This window comes from Scyliorhinus canicula, chromosome 28 (assembly GCF_902713615.1).
Source record: "Scyliorhinus canicula chromosome 28, sScyCan1.1, whole genome shotgun sequence".
In the NCBI taxonomy this organism is placed as follows: Eukaryota; Metazoa; Chordata; class Chondrichthyes; order Carcharhiniformes; family Scyliorhinidae; genus Scyliorhinus; species Scyliorhinus canicula.
Window position 1 is genome coordinate 19,632,537 of NC_052173.1, and position 24,608 is coordinate 19,657,144.

The following is a 24,608-nucleotide window of genomic DNA, read 5'->3' on the forward strand; positions in this document are numbered from 1 at the left end:
AGTGAACCATATCGTGGAGGTTAATTCATTTGGTTGTTTTGGCCCGCAAATAGGCACATTTGAAAAGTTTTTGAATAGAACTAAAAAAAAAGAAAGAAGAAGTGAAGACGTCTCAAATGGACGCAATTTTGGATGCAATTTGTGTCCTTGATCACTGATGTGTGTCTAACACTCTCCCGCACATCAACCTTTGTTAAGTAACCAGATTACAATCGCCCCATGGTTTTCCATTTTAAAAATCAGACTTTCTGGTGTCCATTTTTACATTTATTTTGGCCATTTCTAGACACCTCAAACTGGGTCTTCCAGTCCAAAAGGTAAGTGGTGAACTGGGACTGTCTCCTCCCACCCCTTGTTTTACAATGCATATGAGCACAGGAGCAAGGCGAGGCCATTCAGCCCCTCCAGTCTGCGCCATCGTTCAATTATAGTACATGTTGTGAAAATTGTTGTATTCACAGATCATAGTCGAGCATTCAGCCCTTCGTGCCTGCTCAGCCTGCTCTCCTGTGTGGTTCAACACTGTTTTCCTGCACTGTCCCTTCATGTTTTTAAGGCGGAGAGATCATTCAATTTCAATCTTGAACACACAAGTCACGATAAAGCAGTTGTTTGAATTCTGGTCTCCCCATGGGGCAGACACGGTGGCACAGTGGTTAGCACTGCCGTTCTTGATTAATGAGGGGATCAGGGGTTATGGGGAGGAGGCAGGAGAATGGGGATGGGAAATATATCAGCCGTGATCGAATGGCAGAGCAGACTCGATGGCCCGAATGGCCTAATTCTGCTCCTATGTCTTATCTTCTGGTCACAGCTGCCTCAGGGTCCTGGGTTCGATTCCCAGCTTGGGTTACTGTCTGTGCGGAGTCTGCACATCCTCCCCGTGTCTGTGTGGGTTTCCTCCGGGTGTTCCGGTTTCCTCCCACAGTCAAAGATGTGCAGGTTAGGTGGAGTTACGTGGTTAAGGTGGGGGAGTGGGCCTGGCTAGGGTGCGCTTTCAGAGGGTCGGTGCAGACTCAATGGGCTGAATGGCCTCCTTCTGTGCCAGGGATTCTATGGATTCAGCCATTTGGGCCCCGACTGATGTAGCAGAGAACCGTTTTTTCCAAAAAAACACAAGCAGGGCCTTCGACCCCTTGAAAATGTGTTTATTTGGGATCTAAAGAGGTGCTTCACTCTTCAGAAAATGCGGGACACATTTCCAAAGAAATGATGCCTTTAATGATATGTTTTCCTTCTGAGGCAAGATGTAGGTGTGTCTGGCACCCCAGCTCCCTGAGAGATCACTGTTTTGTCCTTCAGAAAACTCACTTCAAAAAAAAAATCTCCTGTCCCTCACATTCTTGTGAAGAATACCAAGTAGGTCGTCACATTGCTGGGTGCAAAGTTCTTGTTCAACTTGCACATTCTCATATTAGGGACCCTTTTCATTTTTTCTCCCATTACAAAGCCAATGTGCAGAGTAGATGGGGCAAACCCTTAATCCATCTAATTTCTTGCTCCAAAAACCAATTCAAATTCGAAGTGAAGCCAATTCATGGTCTCCACAAGAGAGACACATGATCCAAGCTGACAAGGAAAGGCCTCATCTTGGCCTTGATTCCCTTACCAGCCTCCCCGAACAGGCGCTGGAATGTGGCGACTAGGGGCTTTTCACAGTAACTTCATTGAAGCCTACTGTAACAATAAGCGATTATTATTATTTTTATTATCTGGCGCTTGATCTTAGCCAGAGGCCCCACCCCCCTCCCATCTGTGGGTCTCTCTGCCTCCTGTAAAATTTTGTCACACCGTTACTTTGTCATTATGGGATGCCTCCTACAAAGGCTCCCATGCTGATCCCCTCCCTCCCGCCCCCCCTCCCGCACACACACTCCCCAGATACCCCATGACAGAGTTCTCCCTCGTTCACTTAGCCGCCCCAAACTATGACCACCCCCCCCCCCCCCCACCACCCCCAGGAGAAGGCTCTCTCTCACCCTCAGAGGCATTCGTGCAACGTTTGAGTGGTTGTGCAGTTTAAGCAACTGACGTGACAGCACCAGTGGAAAGTACAGTGACACCTCTCAGTGACCCTCTCAGCCAGGGTTTGGAAACCCCGCCCGCAGCACAGCAAGTCACAGCCATCCAGCCCCAGGGAGGTGTTGTTGCAGGCTCGGCCTGTGGTACCTGCAGTGCCGACTTTACTGTTCACCGTGCAGAAGTTGGGCGACCTCTCGAAGTAGACCAGGTCCTGGGGGGAGTGCGGCTTGTGAGCAGGGTCCTCAGGCTCCAGGTGGCGCTTGTCGGCTCGAGAAGCGCGGTTACTGCCCTTGTTGCCGTAGATCACTCGGGATGCTCCATCAAAGCGCTCCTTAAGCACATTTCCCACTGTCCGAAAGGTGGGGAGCCGCATCCAACAGGTCTTAACTGTGCATGAGCCAGACATTCCATGACACTTACACTCCTGTCTCATCTCGGCATGGATTGTCTGTGAAATTGACAAATATTAATCAGTATCACAAAACATGTTCCTTATTGGCAAGCATTGATCCAGCATCAGTACTGCAGAGCTTGTCTGAGCTGCTGTGGTCACTCGGTTTAGTGAGACGGAGGAGAAACTGCAGCCTCGGCCATTGCAAACACACAAATGGACACGTCAACATTATGTCTGGATGGAACCATACTCAAAAAAAAAGTTTGCATTTACATAGCGCCTTTTGCTGGAGTCCCAAAGCCATTTACCGCCGGTTCGGAACTTTCTGCCGGTGGGGTCTTCCGATCCCGCCCACGGAGGACTCTCCCTCCCTTCCCCTCACTCCCCACCCCCACCCTGCCGCCACGACCTGGCGGTGGAGAGTGGGAACGACAGAACACGATGGGACTGGAAATCCCTCCACTGACCAATGAGGGGCCGCCACGAAATGGAAAGTCACGCCAGCTCACAGCTTTACGCTGATGGTAACGCGCCCTGATTCTCGAGCGCCGTCACTCGCTAGCGGTGGGATTCTAAGTTCCTGCTGCTTGCAAATGGGATTTCCCTTTGAAGCCACCCCACACCGCCTGGAACGCCGCGGGAAGGGGTGCGCTGAATCGCAACGGTCGGAGAATTGCGAGCCCCTTCATGTGGAACTTTAGATTTTTTTTTTAAGTGACAATTGACTCGGCTACGCCACAAAGCTGTCCACAGTTCACTTAGAATGTTAAGTTTTGCAGAACCACCAGGGTTCGATTCCGGCTTGGGTCACTGTCTGTGCGGAGTCTGCACATCCTCCCCGTGTGTACGTGGGTTTCCTCCGGGTGCTCCGGTTTCCTCCCACAGTCCAAAGATGTGTAGGTTAGGTGGATTGGCCATGCTAAATTGCCCTTAGTGTCCAAAATTGCTCTTAGTGTTGGGTGGGGTTACTGGGTTATGGGGATAGGGTGGAGGTGTGGGCTTGGGTAGGGTGCTCTATCCAGGAGCCGGTGCGGACTCGATGGGCTGAATGGCCTCCTTCTGCACTGTAAATTCTATGATAATCTATGATTAAACTAGGACAAAGGTTCAGCACAACATAGTGGGCCGAAGGGCCTGTTCTGTGCTGAATTTTTCTATGTTTTCTATGCTTCTATGTTGATGGCTGTTCATAGGATTATTCTGGTACGGATATTCACATTTCTTCATAACAACCGATTCCATAATTTGACAGAGCGCTGAAGTCAGACTTGAAAACCTGAGCTCACATAGACACCCTTTTTATGAATGGGCTTCATATTTAGCATCCTACTGCTGATACTTCCCCAGTATTCAACGGCTTCAGTATAATCACCTCAATGGCTCACAAATATGCGTTATCCCTCTTAATACTCCACGATAAAATCTCACCAGCAAACTGCCTGTCCAGAGAATTTTGATTGCATTTATATTAAAGTTATCAATTCTATTTGGGCCAAGGTAAGTATTCTGAGAATTGCGCATCTGATCTATGCTCCTGAGGCTCCATGTGGGAGAATTGTTTGTTCAATCGGAAAATCGAGATTTAGCCTTCGAACACTAGTTGCTTTCAGGGATGTCTGTCCAGGACGGGACCCCCCCCCCCCCCCCCTCCCCCCCCCCCCCCCCCCCCCCCCCCCCAAACCGTGTGCTTTCCAGTGGGAGTGGAGGCTCGTCATTGGCTGCCAGCAGAATTTTCCAAACCCATCGATCTGTACACCGTTTTGTGAGGACTGCTTGTCCCACCGTAGGGAGTCACTTTCAGCAGGACTGGAAGATCCCCCGGTAGGAAGGCCTGGAAAATCCGGCCTGGGTGTCTGCTGCATGGTCCAGCCTCTTCATTCAGGCCCAGTCAAGAATTGTTTTTGAGGAATGTAGCTGATCTAGTGGCACAGGCCTCAGGCAGAGGGACAGAGGCAGAGCTACGCAGGGGTACATTCTCAGGAGATATTTCTAAAATCAATTCACCAATCAGGTGGGTACTTTGTCTCCAACAGTTTTCGGTGCTAATGGTGCTATGTTTTATCAAGCTGTAAGAGGGCAAGTGGTGGCTTAAGAAGAGTATAAAGTAATTACGCTGAGTGATTTAAATTCATTTGGCTTTAATAGTTGGAGAACCTGGGTATTGCTGAAAAAAGAGGCATGTCAAAACTTCTCACCTTGCACTCATCAGGCCACTTTGCAAGAATATCAATGACACAATTTATACTGCATGGGAAGAGAATGCTGATTGGTTGGCAAGTGAACTCTGACATTGGTTTAAATTAGGACACTTGCTTAATTTTCAACTTGCTCATTTCTCATTGGCCACAGAAGAGTCGCACCTCAGAGCTCCACCAAAAAACATAACTGACTGAAATAACCATTTAGAATCCCTGCAGTGCAGAAGGAGGCCATTTGGTCCATCGAGTCTGCCCCGCCGCTCTGAAAGAGCACCCTACCTAGGCCCAAACCCCCATCCTATCCCTGCGACCCCACCTAGGGGCAATCCACATAACCTGCACATCTGTATCACCAGACACGGTGTAGCTAGAATTATTGGATCTCTTGGTGGCGATATTTGGGGTTTCAGAGAAGCCGGAGCTCATGGAGAGGAGGAAGGCCGATGTCTTGGCCTTCGCCTCTCTGATTGCACGGCGATGAATTGGAGTGGCGGTCGGCATCGCCACCGGGGGTAGCAGCATGGCTGGGTGGCCTGTGTGACTTCCTGCGGTTAGAGAAGATAAAGTCTGAGTTAAGGGGCTGAGCAGGGGGAGTTTGAGAAAAGGTGGGGGATGTTTGTGACCGTGTTTGAGGAGTTGTTCGTGTTGCAAGGGGGGGGGGGGGGTGATGAGGGGGGTGGGGGTTGAAAAAGGAGAAAAATCTGTACAAACTGTATAGTTGGTTGTTGGGAAGAATGTTTCCCGGGGTGCTGTAACCTACTTTGATACAAGTTTGAATAAAATTCATTTAAAAAAAAGAATTGTTGGATCTCTTTGAAATGGGACAGGGGTGTGCAAGATGGGCAATGGTGTTTGTTTATAAGATCAGAAGCCCACCAGACATAGGAGCAGAAGCAGGCCATTCAGCCCATCGAGTCTGCTCCGCCATTCAATGAGATCATAGAACCATAGAATTCCTACAGCGCAGAAGGAGGCCATTCGGCCCATCATGTCTGCCACCCTGCTGCCCCATGACTGGTAGTAAATCTGATGTTAGATGTGGGGTGCAAATGTACATTGGGGAGCAGAGAAATACTGGAAGAATTTGGAAAGACGTTTGTATGTTATTCCCAGAATTTGGAAAGAAATTTCCCATAAAATAACTGGTTCCTGGAAAATAAATAAAGGCTTATGCGCTGCATGATAATAAATAACTTTAAGGAATGCCTTCACATCCCACACTTGCATAAATAAATAAATAATATGGAGGAGTAGCCCCTATATTGTCCATCTGTTTAGAACATGGCTTTCTGTTGTGTAGATGGAGGAATATACGTCACGATATCAGCATTTTTCCTTCTTTCACCACATATGTATGCAATGTTGCCAAAAGCTCTGCTTAAACAAACATGTTTAAATCAAAATTTTTATTTAGAACCTCTGGCTAAACTTGAATAATGGTGCAATACTTGTACTTGTCATTGCCCGTACAGTATAGGGAACAATTTGTTTCCTTGAGATTAGTGTGTTGACATCAATATCAAAACTGCAGCTGAATTAATGTATAAAAAAATTACTCCAAATCATTTCTACCTAAGTAAGAACAGAGAGTACAAGAACAAGGGGGTTAGGTTGAACTTGTACAAGACATTCGTTCGACCTTGGCTGACGTATTGCGTCCAGTTCTGGACTCTGCTGTGAAGCTATTGGAGTGCGTGCAGAAAGGATTCACGGGGATGGCTCCAGGGAATGAGAGTTACGAAGAGAACCTGGAGATGTTGAGGCCATTTTTCCAGGAGAAATGAAGGCTGGGAGGAGATCTGATAGAGGTATTCAAACCCGTGAGGGGTTGAGGCCGAGTAGATAGGGGCCAGAATTCGACAAAGTTCCCGGAAACATGTGCAAGAAGATGGGTGTGTCCCCCGACGTCATGGTGCCCTTGTGCGATATTTCCGATGATGGGCATGCGTGCGGGAGCATGCCCACCGGCAATCAAGAAGTCAAATTTTATGTGGTCCGTCTGCCTTTATGTTTGGTGGTCTGATTGGCAAGGTGGTCTTTGGGTTTTAGCCCCAACCTTTATCCAGGGCTGAATGAAAGCCAGGGCTCAAATTAAATTAACCAGTGTGTCTGGGGACTGAGGTCGGTGTATGGTTGTGCTGCCCAGTTTTTCCACAGCAATTTTTTTTTTTACAGGTCAGAACCTTGCTCAGGCAGCTCCACAGGGGCTGTCCCCCTGAGGAGGCACGTTGGAACCCCAGCCCGCATGCTCCCTGATCCCAGTGCCCGTCCTTTTCCCATCTTCCCCAGCAACACTCCACCTCAGGGTGTGACAGGCCCTGGTGTGGGTCCTGTCACTCAAACAAGATGACCCTCTCATTCTCAATTCATCGAATCATAGACTTTACAGCGCAGAATGAGGCCATTCGGCCCATCGAGTCTGCACCGGCCCCTGGAAAGAGCATCCTACTTAAGCCCACACCTCCACCCTATCCCCATAACTCAGTAATGCCATCTAACCTTTTTGTTTGAACACTGAGGACAATTTAGCACAACCAATCCACCTAACCTGCACATCTTTGGACTGTGGGAGGAAACCGGAGCACCCGGAGGAAACCCACGCACACACGGGGAGGATGTGCAGACTCCGCACAGACAGTGACCCAGCGGGGAATCGAACCTGGGACCCTGGAGCGGTGAAGCAACAGTGCTAACCACTGTGCTACCGTGCAGCTCACTTTCACAAGTGGGAATAGTTTCTCCCTGGCCGGAATTTTCCACCCATCAAGCGTGCGCACACATTTGCAGGCCTGGAAGTGGGTTGGAAACGTGTCCCTGCCGCAGTCTGCTTGGGAACACAATACTCTTTCAGAGGGTCAGTGTGGACTCAATGGGCTGAATGGCCTCCTTCAGCACTGTAGAGACACCCTGAATTCTATATCCCACTGGCTGGCCAATTGATGAGCCCAGCAACACACTGCAAACAGGTGTTTACCTAAGGCAAGCTGGTAACAATGGGAATCAGAGCATGAATAAACTGTTAAAGGTTCAAAATGCAGACAAGGGGTGGGATTCTCAAGTTCCCCAGCTGTGTGGTTCTCGGTGGCACGCCATTCGATGGCAGCGGGATTTTGCCTTCCTGCTGATTGTCAATGGGATTTCCCATTGTAACCACCCCACACCGCCAGCAAACCCACTGCCGAGGGTGCTCAACGACCAGAAAATTCCAGCCACGGCAGGTCATAAAGTGCACGTACTTTACATCTACATTCTTAAAGCTTGACTAAAGAAATGATGTTTGCTGTGTGGAAAAGTTAGCTCAGATAAGGGAAGATTAAAAGGGAAAACTGTGTATCAGGAGATGATTAAACCTATGCACGGATAGCTGTTATTTAGACCCCAGACACAGCACGAATAGCTGCTTTAACTCCCAGCAAGCATTGTCTGCGAAGAAGACCTGTCTTGTGTTGCAATCCCAGTTGATGTTATAATTGGATGGGGAGATCCCAGAATGGAACCCTGACTTAAAAATCCAGAAAATTTACATTTTTTTAATAAAACATGGAGGAACCGACATTTTTAAAATTTAGAGTAGCCAATTATTTTTTTCCAATTAAGGGGCAATTTAGCATGGCCAACCCACCTACCCTGCACATCTTTGGGTTGTGGGGGTGAGACCCACACAGACACGGGGAGAATGTGCAAACTCCACATGGACAGTGACCTTGGGCCGGGATTCAAACCCGGGTCCTCGGTGCCGCAGTCCCAGTGCTATCCACTGCGCCACATGCCGCCCTTGTTAATTAATTTTAACAATAAGAATAAAACATTTATTAAACATGAAAAGTTGGATTATTATACAAAACCCCTTTTCTCCCCCCTTCGTTTAACAAATACACACAGATTTTAAGGTTGACACGGATTACAAAGTGCTTCTTAAGCTACAACGGTCTCATTAACGCAAGGCTTCTTTAAGCACACAGATTGGCTGTAGTCAAATACATACACTCTGCTCTGAACCCAAGTTAGTGTCTGTGGTCTTCTCCTCAAAATCCCCCCAGATGATTGTCACATGAGAGTTCCCAAACTCCGCTCCCAAAAACACGCTTTAAAATCTTCTCACATAATAATGCTTTCCCTGAGCGGTTTGCATTCCAAATTCCAGTCCAGGTTTTATGACTATTTTAAACAAAGCTTCCACTCCACTTTTAACAGAGAATCTAGTCCAGGGTTTTCACCAACCCATTGTAGAATTCCTTGGTCTTAACTGTGGGACAAACTGTTCACAATTTGCTTTAACTCTCGATTCCCAGACGGTATTAAAAAGACATCAGATGTTTGATTTACCTTTCAAGTCTACGCTCCCACTTTAAATCTGGATACTGCAATTGTCTCTTTAATTCAGAAAACTTTGATTACTCTTCCTTGAATTCTTCTGATAAATACCTTAATTTCTATTCTCTTAACTCCAGTCATCTTAGACATTCTTTCTGTCCTAATTCCCTGCTTATCTGAACTATAACTTCTTCAGGAAGCTCACCTCTTTACAACTGCCTTTTCTTGTCCAACCTCCTGGCTCAGTTAAGAGCTGTTCACTCCCCAGCGTCTTGTCTACAACTGCCGACAAATTCAGCCAAAACTAAAACTTGAAAGCGTTATTTATCCTTACAATGGCCTCCAGTTTCTCAGCAATCCCTGCTAGTTCTATTTATCCTTCAGACTGTAACCCTCTCTAAGCACAATACAATCACATTGAAACCAACCCCCACTCAGACAAACACTGTTTTCCATGAATCTAGCTCAGGTTTAACCCTTCCAGGCACAAAAGCATTAAATTAAACACACCTATACCTTATTTCTAATGTTTACCAATACAAATATAACTCCCTTCAAACTATCTTTGTTTTCTTAACACTTTAAAAGCAAGCTATTTTGTTCCACTTCAGAAGAAACCCCATATTAATTGTTACTGGATTTGTAAAATAGTTTTTAAAATCTACAAGATATTATGGAACATTCCGGAAGAATGAGCTCTGAAATAAAAAGTTGTTTGGATCTGGGTAAAGTTAGTGATACTGTGGATAGCCATTGTCTTAGTTGAGGGTACATCCAGATATTTAATTGTTGTTTATTTTGTTGCTTAATAAACATTTAATTTATGTGAAATCATCACAAAATATCTGGGTGATTGAGCTGGACTCTCCGTTACGCGCTGCCAATAACGGGGTTCCCGATGCGGCTGAGAATCCAGCCTCGGAGGAAAAAGTGGGATTGGTGCCAGAGGGGTCTATTTATTTAGGGGGTCTCGGGGGGGGGGGGGCTCCTTACTTAGGGGATCTGGGGTCTCTATTTAGGGGGTCTCGGGGGGGGGGATCTCTTTATCTAGGGGGTGTTTAGTGGGGGAACAGTGGGGGGGGGGTGGTAGGGTCACCCCTGTACTTGGGGGCAGGGGGTGCGGGGGGCAGGGGGTGACCCAGAAAGTCCCAGGGGGTGCTGAATTACATTGTGGGGGGCCCAGACGGAGGGCCTCGCTATCGGGCTTCCTGCTCAAAATGGCGACCCTAGGGAATCCCACACAATCCTTAGCATGCATAAATTTGCAACGCTACGGATTGGGAATCACTTCCTGATTTGTGCTCCCAAATGGAGCCTCCTGCCCACCATTCTCTGGATTTCAAACATTTCAGTGCAATGAAGTTACTGTGAAAATCTCCTAGTCGCCACATTCCGGCCCCTGTTCGGGTCACAGAGGGAGAATTCAGAATGTCCAATTCACCTAACAGCACGTCTTTCGGGACTTGTGGGAGGAAACCGGAGCACCCGGAGGAAACCCGCGCAGACACGGGGAGAACGTGCAGACTCCGCACAGACAGTGACCCAAGGCTGGCGCTTGTTTATCCTGGGTCCCTGGCGCTGTGAGGCAGCAGTGCTAACCACTGTGCTCCCGTGCTCCCCGTTTAATCTATATTATGAATCTTTTACTCCTTGTTCAATCTCTATTGTAAAGTCTTTACTCCCTTTTAATATAGAATAGAACAGCACAGCACAGAACAGGCCCTTCGGCCCTCGATGTTGTGCCGAACATTGTCCGAAACCAAGATCAAGCTATCCCACTCCCTGTCATTCTGGTGTGCTCCATGTACCTATCCAATAACCGCTTGAAAGTTCCTAAAGTGTCCGACTCCACTATCACAGCAGGCAGTCCATTCCACACCCTAACCACTCTTTGAGTAAAGAATCTACCTCGGATATCCCTCCTATATCTCCCACCCTGCTTGTAACAGCTACATCCACCCGAGGAAATAGTCTCTGAACGTCCACTCTATCTATCCCCTTCATCATCTTATACACCTCTATTAAGTCGCCTCTCATCCTCCTCCGCTCCAAAGAGAAACGCCCTAGCTCCCTCAACCTTTCCTCATAAGACCTACCCTGCAAACCAGGCAGCATCCTGGTAAATCTCCTCTGCACCCTTTCCAATGCTTCCACATCCTTCCTATAGTGAGGTGACCAGAACTGCACACAATGCTCCAAATGTGGTCTAACCAGGGTCATGTACAGTTGCAGCATAACCCCGCGGCTCTTAAACTCAAGCCCCCTGTTAATAAACGCTAACAACTATAGGCCTTCTTCACGGCTCTATCCATTGAGTGGCAACCTTCAGAGATCTGTGGACATGAACCTCAAGATCTCTCTGTTCCTCCACATTCCTCAGAACCCTGCCGTTGACCCTGTAATCCGCATTCAAATTTTTTCTACCAAAATGAATCACCTCACACTTATCAGGGTTAAACCCCATCTGCCATTTTTCGGCCCAGCTCTGCATCCTATCAATGTCTCTTTGCAGCCGAAAACAGCCCTCCACCTCATCCACTACTCCAATCTTGGTGTCATCAGCAAATTTACTGACCCACCCTTCAGCCCCCCCCCCCCCCCCCCCTCCAAGTCATTGATAAAAATCACAAATAGCAGAGGACCCAGCACAGATCCCTGTGGTACACCGCTGGTAACTGGTCTCCAGTCTGAAAATTTTCCATCCACGACCACCCTCTGTCTTCTATGTGATACCCAGTTACTTATCCAATTAGCCAAATTTCCCTCTATCCCACACCTCCTTACTTTCTTCATGAGCCGACCATGGGGAACCTTATCAAACGCCTTACTAAAATCCATGTATACGACATCAACTGCTCTACCTTCATCCACACACTGAGTTATCTCCTCAAAGAATTCAATCAAATTTGTGAGGCAAGACTTACCCTTCACAAATCCGTGTTGACTATCCCGGATTAAGCTGCATCTTTCCAAATGGTCATAAATCTTATCCTTCAGGACCTTTTCCATTAACTTACCGACCACCGAAGTAAGACTAACTGGCCTATAATTACCAGGGTCATTCCTATTCCCTTTCTTGAACAGAGGAACAACATTCACCACTCTCCAGTCCACTGGCACTAACCCTGTGGACAGTGAGGACCCAAAGATCAAAGCCAAAGGCTCTGCAATCTCATCCCTTGCCTCCCAAAGAATCCTTTGACATATCCCATCTGGCCCAGGGGACATGTCGACCCTCAGGTTTTTCAAAATTGCCAATACATCCTTCCTCAGAACATCTACCTCCTCCAGCCTACCCGCCTGTATCACACTCTCATCCTCAAAAACATAGCCCCTCTCCTCGGTGAACACTGAAGAAAAGTATTCATTCAACGCCTCTCCTATTTCTTCTGACTCCATGCACAAGTTCCCACTACTGTCCTTGACCGGCCCTAACTTCACCTTGGTCATTCTTTTATTTCTCTCACATAAGAATAAAAAGCCTTGGGGTTTTCCTTGATCCGACCCGCCAAGGACTTCTCATGCCCCCTCCTAGCTCTCCTAAGCCCTTTTTTAGCTCATTCCTTGCTACCTTGTAACCCTCAAGCGACCCAACTGAACCTGGTCTTCTCATCCTTACATACGCTTCCTTTTTCCTCTTGACAAGACATTCAATCTCTTTTGTGAACCATGGTTCCCTCACACGGCCATTTCCTCCCTGCCTGACAGGGACATACCTATCAAGGACACGCAGTATTTGTTCCTTGAACAAGCTCCACTTTTCATTTGTGCCTTTCCCTGACAGTTTCTGTTCCCATCTTATGCTCCCTAATTCTTGCCTAATTGCATCATAATTACCCTTCCCCCAATTATAAATCTTGCCCTGCTGTCTGGCCCTATCCCTCTCCATTGCAAAAGTGAAAGACACCGAATTGTGGTCGCTATCTCCAAAGTGCTCTCCCACAAACAAATCTAACAATTGGCCCGGTTCATTACCCAGTACCAAATCCAATGTGGCCCCACCTCTTGTCGGCCTATCCACATATTGTGTCAGGAAACCCTCCTGCACCCACTGTACAAAAACTGCCCCAGCCAAACTGTTTGACCTATAGCGGTTCCAATCAATATTTGGAAAGTTAAAGTCACCCATGACAACTACCCTGAGACCTCCACACCTATCCATAATCTGTTTTGCAATTTCTTCCTCCACATCTCTATTACTATTTGGGGGCCTATAGAAAACTCCTAACTATGTGACCGCTCCTTTCCTATTTCTAACTTTGGCCCATATTACCTCAGTAGGCAGATCCCCTTCAAACTGCCTTTCTGCAGCCGTTAAACTATCCTTGATTAACAATGCTACTGTTCCACCTCTTTTACCACCTTCCCTACTCTTACAGAAACATCTATACCCCAGAACTTCCAACAACCATTCCTGTCCCTGTTCTAACCATGTCTCCGTAATGGCCACAACATCGTAGTCCCAAGTACCAATCCACGCTCCAAGTTCACCTACCTTATTCCGGATGCTCCTTGCATTGAAGTAGACGCACTTCAACCCACCTTTCTGTCTGCCAGTACACTCCTGCTACTTGATACCCTCCTCAGTACCTCACTACTCTCAACACTGGCTTCTGGACGACAGCTCGTTTTCCCAGCCCCCTGACAAATTAGTTTAAACTCCCCCAAAGAGCCGTAGCAAATTTCCCTCCCAGGATATTGGTGCCCCTCTGGTTCAGGTGCAAACCGTCCTGTCTGTACAGGTCCCACCTTAATGACTGTTATGAACACTTTACTCATTGATTAATCTGTATTGTGAAATCTTTACTCCTTGTTTAATCTCTATTCTGAACTCTTTACTCTATATTTAATCTCTATTGTGAACTCTTTATTCCCTGTTTAATCTCTATTGTGAACTATTTATTCCCTGTTTCATCTCTATTCTGAACTCTTTACTCCTTGTTTAATTGCTGTTGTGAACTCTTTACTTCTTGTTTAATTTCTATTGTGAACTCCTTACTCCCTGTTTAATCTCTATTCTGAACTCTTTACTCCTTGTTTAATCTCTATTGTTAACTCCTTACTCCCTGTTTAATCTCTATTCTGAACTTTTTACTCATTGTTTAATCTCTGTTGTGAACTCTTTGCTCCTTGTTTAATCTCTATTCCGAACGTGTTACTCCTTGACTATACTATGATGCTGACAGACCAGACCCTGACATTTACAAGTTTACCGGACAGGCATCCCAATCACTTTTTGTCAATTTATAAAACTGTGAGGAAAGGATATTTCATTCCAGGAGTGTTTCCACACACAAATAGGGCTATGATGTATTAAAACAAACATTATTGCTAACACAGTGTTAAGCTGCCTTAACATCACAGAAATATAGTTTACAATTACCAGTTAAACAATGCTTAACAATCAAAGTAAACACTTTAATGCCTAACCAATGCCTTCTTTATTTCCAATCAAGCAAAACATATCACAGGTCAAAAACCACCTTTAAATAGAGTTAGCAAACATAGGATTACTTGCCAATTTTTGGATAGAGAGATCCTGTGAGTGGCTGCTTGAAGAGAGAGAGAGAGATCCTGTCAGATTAATGTTGAATCTCTGACAGCCTTCCTCAGAAGCTGTTGGCAGCTGACAGTCTAAACCAAAACTAAACTAAACTATACCTGCTGCAGTCCTGGCTCCTCACATTAATTGCACCATTCCCATTCTACTCAAATCCCATGACCAACTTGCTTAAGTTAATATCTCTATTCCCCAGTGAATCCCCAGAAACTATAACAAAAACCCATTTGACCTCTGTAAATATATACAGGTTGGAAAGAATGAGGATCACACTTTAACAACATATTAATTGCACCTTCTGCAGCCACAAAGTCTGGCATTTTTTCTAACCAGGATCTTTAAAAAATGTTATTACAGCCGATACATACATACCCTAAACAAGCCTATTAAAATCTTACTGCATCAGATACATATAATACAATATGTATAAACTTATTTCTTACAATAATCCCAATATTCCATTGGTAACCCATTACTCCTTGTTTAATCTCTATTGTGAACTCTTTACTACCTTTTAATTGTCTATTGTGAACCATTTATTCCTTGTTTAATCTCTATTCTGAACCCTCTACTCCTTGGTTAATCCCTATTGTGAAGTCTATACTCCTTTAGCAATCTGTGCTGTCAGCTCTTTACCCCTTGTTTAATCTGTATTGTGAATTGTTTACTCCTTGTTTAATCTCTATTGTGAACTATTTACTCCTTGTTTAATCTCTATTGTGAACTATTTACTCCCTGTTTAATCTCCATTGTGAACTATTTACTCCTTGTTTAATATCTATTGTGAACTATTCACTTGTTGTTTAATCTCTATTGTGAACTCCTTACTCCTTGTTTAATTCTATTGTGAACTCTTTACTCCTTGTTTAATCTCTATTGTGAACTCTTTACTCCCTGTTTAATCTCTATTGTGAATTGTTTACTCCTTGTTTAATCTCTATTGTGAACTCTTTACTCCTTGTTTAATCTCTATTGTGAACTCTTTACTCCTTGTTTAATCTCTATTGTGAACTATTTACTCCTTGTTTAATATCTATGTGAACTGTTTACTCCCTGTTTAATCTTTATTGTGAATTGTTTACTCCCTGTTTAATCTCTATTGTGAACTCTAAACTCTCTGTTTAATCTCTATTGCGAACTCTTTACTCCTTGTTTAATCTCTATTGTGAATTCTTTACTCCCTGTTTAATCTCTATTGTGAATTGCTTACTCCTTGTTTAATCTCTATTGTGAACTATTTACTCCTTGTTTGATCTCTATTGTGAACTCTTTACTCCCTGTTTAATCTCTATTGTGAATTGTTTACTCCTTGTTTAATCTCTATTGTGAACTCTAAACTCCCTGTTTAATCTCTATGGTGAACTATTTACTCCTTGTTTAAACTCTATTGTGAACTATTTACTCCTTGTTTAATCTCTATTGTGAACTCCTTACTCATTGTTTAACCTCTATTGTGAACTCTTTACTACTTGTTTAATCTCTATTGTGAACTCTTTACTCGCTGTTTAATCCCTATTGTGAATTGTTTACTCCTTGTTTAATCTCTATTGTGAACTCTTTATTCCTTGTTTAATCTCTATTGTGAACTATTTACTCCTTGTTTAATCTCTATTGTGAACTCTTCACTTGTTGTTTAATCTCTATTGTGAACTCTTTACTCCTTGTTTTATCTCTATTCTGATCACTTTACTCCTTTTTAATCTCTATTCTGAACTGTTTACTCCTTGTTTAATCCCTATTGTGAACTCTTTACTCCTTGTTTAATCTCTATTGTGAACTCTTTACTCCTTGTTTTATCTCTAATGTGAACTATTTACTCCTTGTTTAATCTCTATTGTGAACTATTTACTCCCTGTTTAATCTCTATTGTGAATTGTTTACTCCTTGTTTAATCTCTATTGCGAACTCTAAACTCCCTGTTTAATCTCTATTGTGAACTATTTACTCCTTGTTTAATCTCTATTGTGAACTCTTTACTCCCTGTTTAATCTCTATTGTGAACTCTTCACTTGTTGTTTAATCTCTATTGTGAACTATTTACTCCTTGTTTAATCTCTATTGTGAACTATTTACTCCTTGCTTAATCTCTATTGTGAACTATTTACTCATTGTTTAATCTCTATTTTGAACTCCTTACTCCATGTTTAATCTCTATTGTGAACTCTTTACTCCTTGTTTAATCTCTATTGTGAATTGTTTACTCCCTGTTTAATCCCTATTGTGAACTCTTCACTTGTTGTTTAATCGCTATTGTGAACTCTTTACGCCCTGTTTAATCTCTATTGTGAACTATTTACTCCCTGTTTAATCTCTATTGTAAATTTTTACTCCTTGTTTAATCTCTATTGTGAATTATTTGCTTCTTGTTTAATCTCTATTGTGAACTCTTTACTCCTTGTTTAATCAATATTTTGAATTGTTTACTCCTTGTTTAATTTCTATTGTGAACTCTTTACTCCTTGTCTAATCTCTATTATGAACTCTTCACTTGTTGTTTAATCTCTACTGTGAGCTCTTTACTCCTTGTTTAAACTCTATTGTCAGCTCTTTACTCCTTGTTGAATCTTTATTGCCGGCTCTTCACTCCTTGTTTAATGCCTCTTGTGACGTCTTTACTCCTTTATTAATCTGTGCTGTCAGATCTTTACTCCTTGTTTAATCTCTATTGTGAATTGTTTACTCCTTTATTAATCTGTGCTGTCAGATCTTTACTCCTTGTTTAATCTCTATTGTGAATTGTTTACTCCCTGTTGAATCACTATTGTAAATTTTTACTCCTTGTTTAATCTCTATTGTGAATTATTTACTTCTTGTTTAATCTCTATTGTGAACTCTTTACTCCTTGTTTAATCAATATTTTGAATTGTTTACTCCTTGTTTAATCTCTATTGTGAATTGTTTACTCCTTGTTTAATTTCTATTGTGAACTCTAAACTCCCTGTTTAATCGCTATTGTGAACTATTTACTCCTTGTTTAATCTCTATTGTGAACTCTTTACTCCCTGTTTAATCTCTATTGTGAACTATTTACTCCTTGTTTAATCTCTATTGTGAACTATTTACGCCTTGTTTAATCTCTATTGTGAACTCTTTACTCCTTGTTTAATCTCTATTCTGAACTCTTTACTCCTTGTTTAATCTCTATTGTGAACTCTTTACTCCCTGTTTAATCTGTATTGTGAATTGTTTACTCCTTGTTTAATCTCTATTGTGAACTCCTTACTCCATGTTTAATCTCTATTGTGAACTCTTTACTCCTTGTTTAATCTCTATTCTGAACCCTCTACTCCTTGGTTAATCCCTATTGTGAAGTCTTTACTCCTTTAGCAATCTGTGCTGTCAGCTCTTTACCCCTTGTTTAATCTGTATTGTGAATTGTTTACTCCCTGTTTAATCTCTATTGTGAGCTCTTCACTTGTTGTTTAATCTCTATTGTGAACTCTTTACTCCTTGTTTAATCTCTATTCTGAACTCTTTACTCCTTGTTTAATCTCTATTCTGAACTGTTTACTCCTTGTTTAATCTCTATTGTGAACGGTTTACTCCTTGTTTAATTTCTATTGTGAACTCTTTACTCCTTGTCTAATCTCTATTATGAACTCTTCACTTGTTGTTTAATCTCTACTGTGAGCTCTTTACTCCTTGTTTAAACTCTATTGTCAGCTCTTTACTCCTTGTTGAATCTTTATTGCCGGCTCTTCACTCCTTGTTTAATGCCTCTTGTGAAGTCTTTACTCCTTTATTAATCTGTGCTGTCAGATCTTTACTCCTTGTTTAATCTCTATTGTGAATTGTTTACTCCTTTATTAATCTATGCTGTCAGATCTTTACTCCTTGTTTAATCTCTATTGTGAATTGTTTACTCCCTGTTTAATCTCTATTGTGAACTATTTACTCCTTGTTTAATCTCTATTGTGAACTCTTTACTACTTGTTTAATACCTATTGTGAACTCTTTACTCCTTGTTTAGTCTCTATTGTGAACTCTTTACTCCCTGTTTAATCTCTATTGTGAACTATTTACTCCTTGTTTAATCTCTATTTTGAATTGTTTACTCCTTGTTTAATCTCTATTGTGAACTCTTTACTCTTTGTTTAATCTGTATTGTGAACTCTATACTCCTTGTTTAATCTCTATTGTGAACTCTTTACTCCCTGTTTAAACTCTATTGTGAACTCTTTATTGCCTGTTTAATCTCTATTGTGAATTGTTTACTCCCTGTTTAATCTCTATTGTGAACCCTTTATTCCTTGTTTAATCTCTATTCTGAACCCTCTACTCCTTGTTTAGTCACTATTGTGGTCTTTACTCCTTTATTAATCTGTGCTGTCAGCTCTTTACTCCTTGTTTAATCTCTATTGTGAACCCTTCACTTGTTGTTTAACCTCTATTGTGAATTGTTTACTCCTTGTTTAATCTCTATTGTGAACTCTTCACTTATTGTTTAATCTCTATTGTGAACTCTTTACTCCTTGTTTAATCTCTATTGTGAACTCATTATTGAAGGTGGTTTGTGGAGGGGCTGTTGTCAAGTGACAGTTAAACCCAAAATACTTCCTCAGTGTTTCCCCCCCACCTCCTCCTCTAACCAAAAAAAAAAAGCACGGTTGTCGGGAAGCGGGAGCAGGGGCCTGTCGTGAAGGTGAGTGAGTGCCTTTAAATTTGCTTACCTTTCAGCGGGAGCAGGGTTTGAGGGAATATCAGGTAAGCTCTTCCTTTCTTTTTCTTGTTTTTTTTAAATCTAGAGGTGATGTCAGGGAAGGCAGTACAATGCTCCTCCTGCAGAATGTTTGAAGTGAGGGACGCCTTCAGTGTCCCTGCTGATTTCATCTGTGGGAAGTGCACCCAACTCCAGCTCCTCAAAAACCGTGTTAGGGAACTGGAGCTGGAGCTGGATGAACTTCGGATCATTCGGGAGGAAGAGGTGGTCATAGATAGAAGCTTCAGGGAGGTAGTTACGCCAAAGAATAAAGATAGATGGGTGACGGTGAGAGGGGCTGGGGGTAAGCAGTCAGTACAGGGATCCCCTGTGGTCGTTCCCCTTAGTAACAGGTATACCGCTTTGGATACTGTTGGGGGCGACGACTTACCAGGGGTCAGCCATGGGGTACAGGTCTCTGGCACAGAGTCTGTCCCTGTTGCTCAGAAGGGAAGGGGGGAAAGGAGTAGAGCATTATTCATTGGAGACTCCATAGTTAGGGGGATAGATAGGCGATTCTGTGGGAACGAGAGAGGCTCGTGGTTGGTGTGTTGCCTCCCAGGTGCCAGGGTCCGCAATGTCTCAGATCATGTTTTCGGGATCCTTAAGGGGGAGGGGGAGCAGCCCCAAGTCGTGGTCGACATAGGTAGGAAAAGGGATAGGGATGTAAGGCAGGAATTCAGGGAACTAGGGTGGAAACTTAGAGCTAGAACAAACAGAGTTATTATCTCTGGGTTGTTACCCGTGCCACGTGCTAGCGAGTCGAGGAATAGGGAGAGAGAGCAGTTGAACACGTGGCTGCAGGGATGGTGCAGGAGGGAGGGTTTCAGATTCCTGGACAATTGGGGCTCTTTCTAGGGTAGGTGGGACCTTTACAAACGGGATGGTCTACACCTGGACCAGAGGGGTACTAATATCCTCGGGGGGCGGTTTGCTAATGCCCTTCAGGAGGTCACCCTGTTAGGGCTTTTCTATAGGCCTCCGAAAAGTTCCAGAGATGTAGAGGAAAGGATTGCAAAGATGATTCTGGATAGGAGCGAAAATAACAGGGTAGTTGTTATGGGGGACTTTAACTTTCCAAATTTTGACTGGAAACACTATAGTTCGAGTACTTTAGAGGGATCCGTTTTTGTCCAATGTGTGCAGGAGGGTTTCCTGATGCAGTATGTAGATAGGCCAACAAGAGGCGAGGCCGTATTGGATTTGGTACTGGGTAATGGACCAGGTCAGGTGTTAGATTTGGAGGTAGGTGAGCATTTTGGTGATAGTGACCACAATTCGATTACGTTTACTTTAGCGATGGAAAGGGATAGGTATACACCGCAGGGAAAGAGTTATTGCTGGGGGAAAGGCAATTATGATGCGATGAGGCAAGACTTAGGATGCATCGCCTGGAGAGGAAAACTGCAGGGGATGGACACAATGGAAATGTGGAGCATGTTCAAGGAACAGCGACTGCGTGTCCTTGATAAGTATGTACCTGTTAGGCAGGGAGGAAGTGGTCGAGTGAGGGAACCATGGGTCACTAAAGCAGTTGAAACACTTGTCAAGAGGAAGAAGGAGGCTTATGTGAAGATGAGACGTGATGGTTCAGTTGGGTCGCTTGAGAGTTACAAGTTAGCTAGGAAGGCTCTAAAGAGAGAGCTAAGAAGAGCCAAGCGAGGACATGAGAAGTCTTTGGCAGGTAGGATCAAGGATAACCCTAAAGCTTTCTATAGGTATGTCAGGAATAAAAGAATGACGAAGGTAAGAGTAGGGCCAGTCAAGGACAGTAGTGGGACATTGTGCGTAGAGTCCGAGGAGATAGGGGAGGTGCTAAATGAGTATTTTTCGTCAGTATTCACACAGGTAAAAGACAAAGTTGTCGAGGAGAATACTGAGATACAGGCTACTAGACTAGAAGGGCTTGAGGTTCATAAGGAGGAGGTGTTAGCGATTCTGGAAAGTGTTAAAATAGATAAGTCCCCTGGGCCGGATGGGATTTATCCTAGGATTCTCTGGAAAGCTAGGGAGGAGATTGCTGAGCCTTTGGCTTTGATCTTTAAGTAATCTTTGTCTTCAGGAATAGTGCCAGAAGACTGGAGGATAGCAAATGTTGTCCCCTTGTTCAAGAAGGGGAGTAGAGACAACCCCGGAAACTATAGACCAGTGAGCCTTACTTCTGTTGTGGGAAAAGTCTTGGAAAGGTTTATAAGAGATAGGATGTATAATCATCTGGAAAGGAATAATTTGATTAGAGATAGTCAACATGGTTTTGTGAAGGGTAGGTCGTGCCTCACAAACCTCATTGAGTTCTTCGAGAAGGTGACCAAACAGGTGGATGAGAGTAAAGCAGTTGATGTGGTGTATATGGATTTCAGTAAAGCGTTTGATAAGGTTCCCCACGGTAGGCTATTGCAGAAAATACAGAGGCATGGGATTCAGGGTGATTTAGCAGTTTGGATCAGAAATTGGCTAGCTGATAGAAGACAAAGAGTGGTGGTTGATGGGAAATTCTCTGACTGGTGTCCAGTTACTAGTGGTGTGCCACAAGGATCTGTTTTGGGGCCGTTGCTGTTTGTCATTTTTATAAATGACCTGGAGGAGGGCGTAGAAGGATGGGTGAGTAAATTTGCAGATGACGCTAAAGTCGGTGGAGTTGTGGACAGTGCAGTAGGATGTTACAAGTTACAGAGGGACATAGATAAGCTGCAGAGCTGGGCTGACAGGTGTCAAATGGAGTTTAATGCAGAAAAGTGTGAGGTGATTCACTTTGGAAGGAATAACAGGAAAGCAGAGTACTGGGCTAATGGTAAGATTCTTGGTAGTGTGGACGAGCAGAGAGATCTCGGTGTCCATGTCCATAGATCCCTGAAAGTTGCCACCCAGGTCGAGAGGGTTGTTAAGAAGGCGTACGGTGTGTTCGCTTTTATTGGTAGAGGAATTGAGTTTCGGAGCCATGAGGTCATGTTGCAGTTGTACAAAACTCTGGTGCGGCCGCTTTTGGAGTATTGTGTGCAGTTCTGGTCGCCACATTATAGGAAGGATGTGGAAGCTTTGGAAAGGGTGCAGAGGAGATTTGCAAGAAGGTTGCCTGGTATGGAGGGAAGATCATATGAGGAAAGGCTGAAGGACTTGAGGCTGTTTCTGTTAGAGAGAAGGTTAAGAGGGGACTTAATTGAGGCATACAAGATGATCAGAGGATTAGATAGGGTGGACAGTGAGAGCCTTTTTCCTCGGATGGTGATGTCCAGCACGATGGGACATAGCTTTAAATTGAGGGGAGATAGATATAGGACAGATGTCAGAGGTAGGTTCTTTACTCAGAGAGTAGTAAGGGCGTGGAATGCCCTGCCTGCAACAGTAGTGGACTCGCCAACACTAAACGCATACAAATGGTCATTGGATAGGCAGATGGATGAAAAGGGAATAGTGTAGATGGGCTTTAGAAGGGTTTCACAGGACGGTGCAACATCGTGGGCCGAAGGGCCTGTACTGCACTGTAATGTTCTATGTTCTATGTTTACTCCTTGGTTAACCTCTATTGTGAACTATTTACTCCTTGTTTAATCTCTATTGTGAACTCTTTACTCCTTGTTTAATCTCTATTGTGAACGATTTATTCCTTGTTTAATCTCTATTGTGAACTCTTTACTCCTTCTTTAATCTCTATTGTGAACTCTTTACTCCTTCTTTAATCTCTATTGTGAACTCTTTACTCCTTGTTTAATCTCTATTGTGAACGATTTATTCCTTGTTTAATCTCTATTGTGAACTATTTACTCCTTGTTTAATCTCTATTGTGAACGATTTATTCCTTGTTTAATCTCTATTGTGAACTATTTACTCCTTGTTTAATCTCTATTGTGAACTCTTTACTCCTTGTTTAATCTCTATTGTGAACGATTTATTCCTTGTTTAATCTCTATTGTGAACTCTTTACTCCTTCTTTAATCTCTATTGTGAACTCTTTACTCCTTCTTTAATCTCTATTGTGAACTCTTTACTCCCTGTTTAATCTCTATTGTGAATTGTTTACTCCCTGTTTAATCTCTATTGTGAACTCTTTACTCCTTGTTTAATCTCTATTGTGAGCTATTTGCTCCCTGTTTAATCTCAATTGTGAATTGTTTACTCCTTGATAAATCTCTATTGTGAACTCTTTACTCCTTGTTTAATCTCTATTGTGAACTCTTCACTTCTTGTTTTATCTCTATTCTGATCACTTTACTCCTTTTTAATCTCTATTCTGAACTGTTTACTCCTTGTTTAATTTCTATTGTGAACTCTTTACTCCTTGTCTAATCTCTATTATGAACTCTTCACTTGTTGTTTAATCTCTAGCGTAAACTCTTTACTCCTTGTTTAATCTCTATTGTGAGCTCTTTACTCCTTGTTTAATCTCTATTGTGAGCTATTTACTCCTTGTTTAATCTCTATTGTGAGCTCTTTGCTCCTTGTTGAATCTTTATTGCGAGCTCTTGACTCGTTGTTTAATCTCTATTGTGAGCTCTTTACTCCTTGTTGAATCTTTATTATTCCATGTTTCGTCTCCATTGTGAACTCGTTACCCATTGTTTAATCTCTATTGTGAACACCTTAATCTTTTTTGAACCTTCATTGTGTGCGCTTTTGCAGCTCATTTCATTTCAAGCTCTATTTTGCGCTGATTTCCCTCTGCAGATAGTTTTCGTTTCCACATCGAGTGTGTGCTCTTTTCTGTTTTGCTGCTTTTTCTTGGGCCAATTTGCTGGCTGTTTCATTATTCCGCTGTCTGCTTTCTTTAAGCTGCTTTATGTGTCCTTGCGCGCTTTAATTTTTGCTCCACATCTTTTTGAAGCTCCAATGTGCACTGTGTTTGTTTGAATTCAAACCATTTTCCAGATTTCCACACTCTTTGACAGTCTGCTTTCTGGACAGTCTATTTCCTTCCTTTTAATTTTTTCTCATTTATTTCCAAGAGCCCATCGACACATTTCTTTCCCGTTAACAACTCAAATTCTTAGTGTCCCAACCTTTGCATCAACTCCACATTGCGCCAGTTGTCCCAGGTGGTCAGCACTGTAACAACTTCACTTCTTTCAACTCCTCCCGTGCCTGTCACAACTCTGTGTCGCACAGTGGCACGTTTGCTCATTTATAATGTATAATAAAACATCTCAGCAACAACAAAATACCAAAATCAAAATCTCTGCAGCTTTGGGCAACCACACTTCAGAAAACAACACAAACAACTTGCGCAGCAACTGAATTCTACAGGAGAACCCCCACCAGCAGTGGACCATTGTAGCTTTAAAGGGACACCGCTTCATCCAACCCTTCCATATTTCACATGCTTAATGAAATGAAATGAAAATCGCTTATTACCACAAGTAGGCTTCAAATGAAGTTACTGTGAATAGCCCCTAGTCGCCACATTCCGGCACCTGTTCGGGAGGCTGG

The 24,608-nt window shown here is 43.4% G+C and overlaps 1 protein-coding gene across 1 annotated transcript in view; it reads right to left on the minus strand.

The window, feature by feature from the left end:
• Positions 1–1,981: 1,981 nt before the first annotated feature.
• Positions 1,982–24,608, minus strand: part of LOC119958104 (protein Wnt-1-like) — a 50,706-nt gene continuing 28,079 nt past the window's right edge. The window contains exon 3 of the mRNA XM_038786333.1: positions 1,982–2,470. Within this exon, the coding sequence (XP_038642261.1) occupies positions 1,982–2,470 (489 nt within the window). The remainder of the gene's footprint in view (positions 2,471–24,608) is intronic.